Consider the following 11,346-nt stretch of genomic DNA (forward strand, 5'->3'; position numbering starts at 1 on the left):
TGTGTGTGTGTGTGTGTGTGTGTGTGTGTGTGTGTGTGCGCACGCTACTGTTGGGCCTCTACTCCCCACAGCTCTGAATGTGAAAATCTGGTGAAGCAGCAGGCACAGGTGAAAAAACTGCAATGTACACAGACATGACATATATAAGTCAGCAGTACTGTATACACACACACACAGTAGAGTAGACCCAACACACACACACACCATAAATCTTAAGCAGCCTGTTTGAGCCACATTACACCTGAACTCCATCTCTACCTAGGTCCATATCATTCCAGTAGGTTCCGTTCCATGAAGTTGCGCAATCATGAAGCCCACGAAAACATCCCCTATGTGTAAAATTCACACAAATTCTCAAGCTGCACTAGGCAACTTCGAACTTTGGCGGTCCCAAGTGGCAGCAAGAAATAGGCCTGTTTGAATTTTGGAAAGTTGAAGGACTTCATTACCCGGAAATTATGTAACATGATGTCAGTTAACTGCACACTCCTCGGCCCTAAAAGTCTTCCTCTTAGTGTCTGGTGGAAGTGGAGGTGATGAAGAGAGTTTAGCTTTCTCTGGACTGAGTTTGTATTTCACGCTTAAAGATTGAATCTGTACTAAATCACATTTTTTGAGCTGTAAGTGTGGTTATATGGTTTCTACTATATAGCGACAAGCATTAATCCTGTACTTAATTTCCATATTTTTCAAATTAAGTCCTCCATTCGCTACTAGGGGCAGAAAATTGTTGTTGCATTGCTCTCTATTGGCTGAAATTTTAAAACCTTGCATGTTTGGCCACACCTCAATCAGTGATGTCAAGGCAGGTATTTTGTCCTTGGCAGCGTCAAAAGCTTTGCGGTCAGAAATGTGTTACCTCCCCCAAGTAGAGATGGGTGATCCGTTATCAAACACACACCATTCGCTCTCGCTCCCCACCCCACTTTTGGCATCTTTCAAAAACAGGCTGGCTGAAAACAGTGTGTTTACGCAAGTTTCAATTCATCACTTTCTGTGAGCAGAGAAGATTTCCCATCAGCGACCAGACCCAATACCAGAATTTCATTTGATTCAATAGGGCGAATGTACAGAGTCACAACTACGGGGGATGGCACGCTCTTCTCTGTTGCAGATCCAATTTGTGATAAACGAGTGTATTTTTACATAAAAATATTGCCTATTGCAGCTTTAACCATGTCAAGACATGGACACACAGTACACAGCCAATCTATATATACACATATATATACTGTATGTATACAGTACATACTGTATGTACACACATTCAGGTTTGACTGAAACTAGGAAAAACTGATTCCACCATGGCATTTTTCACTTTAGTCTTCATGCCTTGTTCTGATTTGAATTCCTAAAAAGCCTGATTCACTCTTTTGTTGGCTAATACAATCTGGTTATTTAACTGTTGTGTGGGCCGTCATATACATGTTCATACTTCATATGGCCAGCCATCGCATCAGCCTTTGTGTTTATCTTATTTTTTACATTTAAAGCAAGTAGGCAGGGTTCAGTATCTTCCTCAAGGACACATGGTTGTTGACAGACCTACAGGCAGTTGCAGGGATCAAACCCGTGATCTTTGAGTTTGGGATCTTTGGCTGTAAACGCTGGTTTTCATTTGTTGAGACTGATAATGTTGAGTTTGAAAATGATCCTTTGTGGTTTTGTGGGCTAAGTGGAAGTGTAGGTGCAATGTGGTGGAAGCGTAGTTTGGGTGAAACTAGGCTAGGCCTAATCAGTGCCAAGGGCGAGTGTAGAGGAAGGGGGCTCTGAGACATTTACTGCCGAGTCTCCTGGAGCTGTGGTGGGCCTGATTCAATCAAAATTCTGACGGCAGATGACAACCCCCCCCCCCCCCCCCCCGGACCCCGGGGGATGGTTACATCAGATTCTGTGTATTGGTAAAGTATACAAAAGAACTAAATTTATCCACTGTAAGCCTGTGGGCAATGTTATTTTGTCATCTACATCATTTCAGCACAGCAAGGATTCTGAATCCTTGAATTTCATCACAAAGGACAAATTCAAAGTCATTTCTCAGTAATTCTCAAAGGAAATTAAATTGTGCAAGACTATTTACAACTTTGCAAGCATGTAACAATTCTTGCTGCTACCCAACAGCCTTATATAACAATATGGGGGGGGAAAAACACAACATGCATTGTGGAGCTGAAAAATGTATGATGATAATTTTAAATTAATATGACACCTGGATAACATAACTCAGAAATCAATGTCAGGGTCGCAGGACAATTGCTACCAAAGTCGCAATACACTGCACTTGTAATTTCTCATGTTAACTTCATAATCCATAACATTTTCATATAAATAAATGTCTGTTTCTCTACTCTCTACTGTTCTCAACTGATGTAACACAATAGTGATTGAACCTGTATCTGCAAGATATATATATACCTATATATGAAAGCTTTTACATTTGCTGTTCTTAACAGCCGGTGTCTGGTAGCTCTTTCCTGGGAAAAATCCTCTGGCGCACAGGAAGTGATGCGTTTTATGTTTCTGGTTTGTTTGAAATAAATAGAAGAAGAACTGGGTAGTTAGCATGAGCAGTGATAGCCACCATGGCTGAACAGACAAAGATAAGAGCGCCACCTACAGAAACTCAAACTGCATCAACAGAAAATCCAAGGAAAAAGACACAGTACTGGACACGCTGTTTGACAAGTGATCTAAGGGAAGTGTAGTGCAGAAACACCAAAGCAATGAGCCCTGAGCACCAAAGAGGTCAACAAAATAAAACAAACCAATTTAAAGGATAACATCAGTAATACCACCAGTTGCCCCTCTCCTTTCCATTATTCCTGCTGGTGTCTGCACACAGTCAGTATAGTTGAGATCTAAGGGCTTGTTTTACTACCTTCAGAAGAAGCCATTTGCTGCCATTCATTTTTGTACAGTATGGAAAACAACTTGCGCTCTGCTTACTGTCAATCACCTGACACCCACAAGAAGAAACAAAAGTCTCCGCCAGGAAATAATCCCTCAAAAATATGACGCTACAGTGTTGATTTTCAGTGAAGTGCCCCTTTAAACTTACAACATTACTTACTGTAGCCCACACAGGCACACTGCAGTCATTACAAAAACATCAAAACACAAGTCAGACTGAAAAGTAGTGGTACTGCAGTGTTTGTACACATGCTGTGCACATGTCCCCCCCGGTGCACACAGGCCTCACTCTCAGAAATCTGCTACTATCATAAGCAAAACAGCACTTTATCATTTTGAAAACACCAATTGGGAGCGCAATACGTATCCTGTAGCTGAGGTCAACTTCCCTTTGTTATTCCAACAATGCTGCTTTATCTCTAACAAATCCATTTTTCACATAAAAGGCACGCTACAGTACCACTCATTACCGTATTTCATACTGTATAATACACCCACACACGCTCTCACCGGCCACAATAAAACACTATCCTATTTTCCTTGCGTAGCTGGAACAATTCTTTGCACAAACACACACAGACAGACAACACACACACACACACACACACACACACACACACACACACACGGGCACCTTAGACTTGACAGATTACAGTTGGCATCCGTAGCCTAGATATGAAGATACCCGGTGCTACAGCCTTTATCCAAAGGAAGTGGAGCTAGGCAGGGAGGCTGCCTGGGGCCATAACACAGCCGGGGCTTGGAGAGGAGAGGAAGAGGGAGGATGCTATCAGTCTCTCCATCTGCGGAGGGTGGCAGAAGACGAGATGAGAGAAACACCTTTCATTAACCTTGACCTTCCTCCTCTTGTTCTCGTGCGTGTGTGTTTGTGTTGATGTGGCCCGATCACAGATAAAACACTAGGGGAGTGAAATGTGGAAACAGCGCGGCTTACAGTGAGGTGGATGTAAGTCTAGCTGTTGCAATCTTTAAATATAGAGACGTCCTGTAAATCTATCTATATCTATCATCCTTCTCATTTCTGTAGGCATTGATATTTATATACTTTTTCCCACATATTTCATACTGAATATATCATTTTTGGGTATATTTTTTTGTGGTACATATTCTGCATTCATTTTTTCTTCGCCTCGCTATCAGGATATCTGCAGGTTTCTGAAAGCCACATTTAATACTTTTTAATACCTTTTTAATGGAATTGAATTATAGACCAAATTAAAAACCAAAATAAACAAAGCTGGCAAAATAGGTAATTTCTGATTGAATATAGCTAATGAAAGTTCTGAAATTATAAATGGGCAGTATAAGAAAAAGAACACAAGGAAAGTAATTGTTACGGGCCATGAAGTCCAATTGTGTTTAGTAAAGCAGATATGATTAAAAAATATGTTTTGCATATTGTACTACTATCCCTGTTCTGTATTGATCTTAGAGTGGACATGCAGGGCAAAGAAACCTGTTATTTCACCTCTAATAACTGTATTTAAGACATTTTTATACTTTTTAAGGCCTTAAATTAAGAGACTTTCAAACTTATTAAGAACCTATAGAAACTCTACTACTAACTAACTACTACTACTACTATCTACTAAACTATTTTGTACACCCTAGTAATACTGTAATCCATACTTTTTAAAATCATACTTTTCATTCATACATTCTACTTAACATTGTCTAATGGTGCATATACTTCAAACCCCCTTTTTCTATATTATTATTTATGTTTCTTTGCTGTATCCTTCTGCTATTTTCTGCTGTAACGGCCCAATATCCCCACTGGCCCCAAGTTTCATCCTATCATATCTGCCTCAGTCAGTGTAACCAATTCAAGAATTGTTGACCTAGTAATCCCTAGGAGTAAATTTTTTTTTTTCTGCCCCGCTTAAGTCAACAGTTGACCTTTGTCCGGCTGAAAGTGTTGTGGTGAAGAGACCTGCAGCTTAACGCTGGCTGACAGGCTTGTCATGTAGGATGTGACTGGTGCCAAGGGGTGTGTCAGACACTGACGGAAAAAAAAAAAAAGAAAAAAGAAATTGGGCTGTTAACATTCATGAGAAATGATGATGGTGTCAGAGGGAGAGCATCCACTTGTCATCTCCAGACAGCACTGATCTATTTGTCTGGCCATCCTTCTTCCATCCATCTAGTAACATGTGCATGACTGTATCCATCCCATTTATCTATCCATCTATCTATCTATCTATCTATCTATATTGTCATCATCCTGGATTTCAATGGAGAGTTTTAGTGTCACATGATGGTCTAAATGGCATTTCAGAGGCTTTTCCACCCTGACAAGAATACAATTATGAGAAACACTGAATGCTTGGAATTATTTTTTTAAGCTTTTGGCATGAAAATGGTCAAATTTAAAGATATTGAATATACCGGTCAAACCTTATTCCATCCATCCATCCATCCATCTGCATGTGCATCAGTCCTAGGTAATAGTTATGCTTTTTGTCAATGCAACTTTTATCATCCAATCACACAAGGACGCATTAAGGGTTAGGTGTTAGTCAGGTGTGGATATCGGATTTCACTCACATTGCTGACAGATCTTCAAAACCAGAGATGGAAGCGGTCAAGTTCGCGGTATGATCAGAATGGAGCCGCAATGCACATACACGCAATGTAAAGAGATGGGAGTAGGAGAGCGGGGAAAAGTAATGCAGCCACAGGAGATGGACAGCAGTGAAATGCCAAATGTAACCATATGCCTGGTTATCAGCCACCTCAGCTCAGTGGGCGGCCCGATCCACCTGAACTGGCCGATCCTTCCTGGCCTACAGCCCCGCAGTTGTGACTGTGGGAAGCACGTGACTGTAAGGTTTAATGGGCAGTCTAAATCACAGGCCTGTCACTTTGTGCCTTCATTCAGATTAATGTGCACGCTGACCGGCCAGGCATTAAGCCCCACAGGCCCTCTCAATGACACACCTCAGTGCTCTGCGGCTCACTGTGGTGCGCCTGACACATGCCTACACACACACACACACACCAACACACACACAAACAAACAGAAACACACACAGGCTTGGAAACACACATACATACATGTACTACTGAGAAGCGCACACACACTCAGAAACAGAAACACACACCCACCCGCACCAGGAAAAGCCAATAAAACCAGCAACCTTGGGAAACTTTGGGGGGGAGGATGAAATGGAAAGAGTGAATAAATTAAAACAATGGGAATGTCAGGCAATCAAACGCATCTGAGCTCTAGAGTCCCGTGTAATAAAAACACAACCGCGGCGTCGCTCGCTACTTCACAAGAGGGACGTCTCGCTCTCCATCTGTCCTCACCTACCAGCTGAAGTGTACTTCAACTTCAAGGACAATCTCTTCGTGATTAACAGTAGCTCCGTTTCCCATCCAACTGTCAAGTGAATTGTGAGCAAACTTTTGACATGGGCTGAAGCAAATAAAAAGGGTTCCTGAGCGTAGAATGGAGCTGCATCAGAAAAGTCTTCGAGAACTGATTCTAGAAGTTGTTATTGCTGTTTTGGTCATGCTGTCCAAACAACAAAATGTACTTGGCAATATTCCACCAATTAATGGTCATACACCCATGAAGGAGACTTATACATGGGAACAATAGCACATACACACACAAAACATTTTTGCAATATTGAGGAAATTTCCCAGGAATATGCCGCTTCCATTCAGCCCTTCCAATTCAATACATCACCAATCACATAAAAATACTTGGACGGAAACCCAGCTCTTGACACTCAGTCAGTTGCCAAAAAAATGTTCCATCCAAATGAATCAGATGTCAAGTGTTGATTCTCGGGGGTCTGACAAAACAGATTAGTGGCTCTTTTATTTTCTTGGGACCGGTTTTGTAGTGGCACCAGATGTTGCTGTCTTTATCCTCGTAAGTCATGCTGGCGTCGTCTCTTTTTTTTGTTTTTCGCTTTCTTGGAGCTCAGACTCATCCTCAACAGCATCTGACTAATTCTAATGAAAACGGTTTCATCATCTGCCAGTGGACAGGAGAGGAGAGGAGAGGAGAGGAGAGGAGAGGAGAGGAGAGGAGAGGAGAGGAGAGGAGAGGAGAGAAGAGGAGAGGAGGACAAGAGAAAAAAAACGGAAGACAAGAGCTGCACATGTTTCAAGCTAAGAGTTTAAATGGGACCACAAGTGAAAGGGTGCTCTGCCCTCATTTGGTAGCAGTCAGAAATGCAACACTCAGCATTCAGGACTGAGGCCTCATATAAAAAGACGTCAGAGTACTGGACACACTGTTTGATTGACAGCTGATCTCTGAGAACAGCAATGACCGCTTAGACCAAAGATGTCAATAAGCCACCACTAGCATGCAGAAAGCCAGACAAATACACAGACAGACACTGAAGACTCACAACTTCCGGAGGGCTTTGATCACGTGGTTGATGAGCCTGTCCTGGGTCTGTCTCCCCCGGCTCTGGGTCCCGGTCGCTTTCTGGAGGTTCCTGCGGGTCTGACCAGCTTCCAGAGACTGGGAGGCGTCCCCGTCACTGGTCCCGTCCTTCACTGGTGAGCAGACACTACTGGGACAGAGACAAGAGTATATTCTGCTGGGGGTTGACTACACTTCCACACAGATCTGCAACAGTCCCTCGGGAAAAAGCACTGTGAAACTCAAATGGTTTTATTTTCAAGAGTTTCACTTTGTCTGAAGTTAATGGGGATACATTTACATTAGGCAATTTATATTCAAGACGTTTTCTGTGGAGGACAACGTTGTGAAGGAGCAAGGAAACAGTTTGGTAGACACTCCATGTAAGTTTTCTGAGTGTTTTTTTTTTCAGGTCCATTGACTTTCACTAAAACCAAACCAAAAAACGTACAAATCTGGCCTCTGATGTTTCAAAAATCAAAACACTGAGGCAAGTGTTCTTTGGATGGACTGAAAGGATACCCAGTTCTTAGAAACCTGAAATAACCCTTGAATGCAGCCCTTTTTCTGGGAACACACGATTGCCATTTTGCCATTTTTTACTCCTCCTCCCCACTGAAGGAAGGCCCCCCGCCTCGCAACTCAACAGCCCTTGATTTTTATGGCATTGTTAAAGGAGTAATCATAGTGGCATTTGCCCATGCAAACCGCTCCTATGAATAGGCCTCCCTTGGTAAGGCCTTCTTCAGATTCCCAGACCCCTGGTTGAGAGCCACTCTGTATTACGCCAATTAGAGCAGTGAGTCATATGTCACTGCCCACCGGAGCATTCAGTCTCCAACACAGCATCTCCTCGGCTCTGTACTATATATTTACATCTCACTGTAATATGTCTACGTCTACTGTGATTCAGTTGTTGACTGACAGGCGTTGTTGACACACTAGCTTTTTTACAAGATTTTCAACTCAAGTACATTCTAAGGATGAAACACCAGTCCTGACTATTCTAGAAGTGGTGGGTTAAGCGTTTTCTTCAATGTTCCCCAAGTGCACAGCAAGTAAAATTACAAAGCTTTTTCTAACATGTATGGAGCTCTTTCGCAGCAACGACAGGGGCTAGGCCCAACCCCAATGGCTTAATTAGATTAATGGAAGAGATGGCGAGGCTCTAATGACCTATCTCCTTGCATCAGTGGACAGCGGAAAGATGGAGAGGCATGAAATAGTGCGTCGGCACTTCCCCCGCTTCCTCCTCCACTCATCCTCGCCTCTCATCTGCCCCAGACAAGTCAATGGTCCTTGAGAGCGCTCTGAGATATATTACACGAAGCCCACGCCGGAGTCAAGCCCTGTCTGCATTCCTTTGGCATTTGGTTGTCCCTTTCTCAGCGTGAAAAAGAGGAATGGAAGAGCGCAATTTGCGGTGGGCGGGTGGGTGATAGCGCTGTAATTTTATTCCAAACGACAAGCAAGGGTACGAGTGTCTTAGTGAGATAAGGGCTAAATGAAAACAGGGAAATATGCAAAGATAATGGCAATGACAATGGAACGAGATTCATGAGTGGAAATAACCATGCTTTATAGTTTTCCCCTCACATTATCATGGCGATAATGAAATCAAGTTAATGTATTCAGGATGTGGAGTTTGCATACTGTGAATCAGGGATGTACATAGCAGAGTGCTGACATCTACTGGTAGAATACTGGAGAGACACTGGTATAACATCTATGATCAAAACACACAAAATAAGAGCTAGGAAAGAAACAATGATGGACAATTAAGACATGATCGGCTTCTTAATGTTAGTGAATATCTACATTGGAACAGTTGAACCTACTTTTTGATTGCTGGCACTTTATGGATTCGAGGGAGCACTTTCTTTGGATGGAGGAATATCTTCTGATAGGAGTTCATGAAGACGTCATGAGCCTCCTTAGTGGACTGGGCATCCTTACTATGAGAGAAAAAGGTGTAACAGGGTCAAACATTCACAGCATATACATAACAAATAGCATGTGCCATTCAAACTGAACAGACACAAGGCCAATGCAAGAAAATCTGAGAAGGAAAAAAGCCTGTAGTAGCCTATAATCCTGCTGTTACAGGCCAATAGCATCCAGCAAAATGAGTTAAGTAAATAGTTTAATTTCACTATAATTCAAATCATTAGTAATTATCCCAGAGAGAATGCATAGAAATTACCATATGAGTGAGTGAAATTTCACTATAATTTAATTCACTGGGTTTCAAACCCACCACTATTATTCCCCTGAAAGTAGTGTAGACAGTTATACAGTTCACTACTAAATCAATAACAAAAATCATCCCATATTCTTCCATATTCACATATATCAAAATCATATAATTTGGGGAACTGTGACATAATGAGTGTCTATTTGGGTGTCTGTGGCATGAAAACATTTGAGAGCCCCTGATTTACTTTACTATAGGCTATATTAGGAAAACTGGGCGAATTCCCATTAAAGATTTAAAGGTGAGACAAATAAAGGCCTTTAGTTACCTGTGTCTGAGTCCATGGATTGTGCACAGGTCCCTCAGGCGGGTATAGTCTATCCCCAATACTTTTTGACTTTCTAAATAAACGTCGTCAAATAAAAACAAGAATACATCAGAAAAAAGGTAGCATAACTAGAGATAACCGTAACAACAACTGAATTACTTTGAACCATACGTAACACCAAACTCCATTCAAAAATCGAGCACTTTAATGTTTCCTTGCTCATCCACAAATATGCATACATGATAGAACAGGAGTTAGATAACCTCTTACCAATTGGTAGTGTCTACTGGTAACTTCGGCATATATATGATCCATGAAGCAGAGCTGTATTTCAATAAAATCTCAACTTTTATAATTGTTTCACACTACTCGCTACCGCCCACGACGTTGTTTTGGTGGGAGAAGTTTGTGGGAATAACAGTGGAACCAGATATAAAAGTTTAAATTCCACTGAAATAAGTGCTGCTTAGCGTATTGGATGTATGCCGTATTGAAGAGCTCCTAACGGTTTGTAAAAGCTCTGAAGTTAGTTACGTCCTACCAGGTATTAATATTTGCCGTTAAGCAAAGCAAAATTTATTGCCAGATTTTTGAATGGAGTTTGGCAGAGAGTCCTCTCCAAACGGGAGAGATCATATATCGAGGCTAACTTACAACTTGTTAGCTAGTCTGCTGTCGTGGATATAATGCTACCAGGTAAAAACCGAAAATTTTACCTGAATGTGTCGAGCTGAGAAATGCAGGTTGAAGCGCCATGTGTCCGTTTAAATAACGTTAAGGTAACATTAAACAATCGGCTGCCTACATAAACAGGGTTAAGTTAGTTATGTTAGGTGCAGGTGGCTTTCAGGTTGTCATGTCAACATGCTGCCTTCAAGTGTTCCCCGTAAACTTCGGAAGTCGTAAATACTACTTGTTGCTGCATTCAGGAGCAATTGGTCGTAAAATTGACCATTTAATAAAAAAATGTTGTTTTGGGGTTTGTTTGGTTGGGTTTTTTTTATGTTAGAAATCAAGCGGCACAGAAGCAGCAGCAAATTTATATTTTAATTGCGAAAAGTTTAATTAAAGTTTAACTAAAAGTTAAACAAAGGCTGCTCTCCACTCACTAAATGTCACATCTAGGTAACTCTATCATAGTAAATTATCAATTTCCCAGTCATACCTGCCACTTTGTTGGATCATTCATGTGCATTCAAGTCATAATTACAATATTTCTGACAACACTTAAGAGGCAAGAAGGCAGTTTTGGATATGACTTCTTCAGGAGTGGAGTTCCACTTTCCCTTTAGTGCTTGTACAGTATATAATTGTTTTGCATGCACCCAACCCTACTATCTCTACCATTAGAAGCTGAAAAGTTCTCCAGCTTCCTCTGTTTTTCAGGCCTTATTTATTGTTGGAATAGTGGAAGTGGAAGTCATGACACCCTCAGTTGTAAGAGACAGACAACACAAACTTTAACACTGGTGTAAATGGGGTATCTTTTTATATGGTGTCGGC

The 11,346-nt window shown here is 41.5% G+C and overlaps 1 protein-coding gene across 1 annotated transcript in view; it reads right to left on the reverse strand.

Annotated features, from left to right (window-relative positions):
• Positions 1–10,145, reverse strand: part of cnbd1 (cyclic nucleotide binding domain containing 1) — a 49,703-nt gene extending 39,558 nt beyond the window's left edge. The window contains exons 1-3 of the mRNA XM_078291547.1: positions 10,114–10,145; positions 9,160–9,276; positions 7,305–7,472 (exon numbers count right to left, since the gene is read on the reverse strand). Coding sequence (XP_078147673.1) covers positions 7,305–7,472; positions 9,160–9,276; positions 10,114–10,145 — 317 coding nt within the window. The remainder of the gene's footprint in view (positions 1–7,304; positions 7,473–9,159; positions 9,277–10,113) is intronic.
• Positions 10,146–11,346: the final 1,201 nt, after the last annotated feature.

This window comes from Centroberyx gerrardi, chromosome 22, assembly GCF_048128805.1.
Source record: "Centroberyx gerrardi isolate f3 chromosome 22, fCenGer3.hap1.cur.20231027, whole genome shotgun sequence".
Taxonomy (NCBI): Eukaryota; Metazoa; Chordata; class Actinopteri; order Beryciformes; family Berycidae; genus Centroberyx; species Centroberyx gerrardi.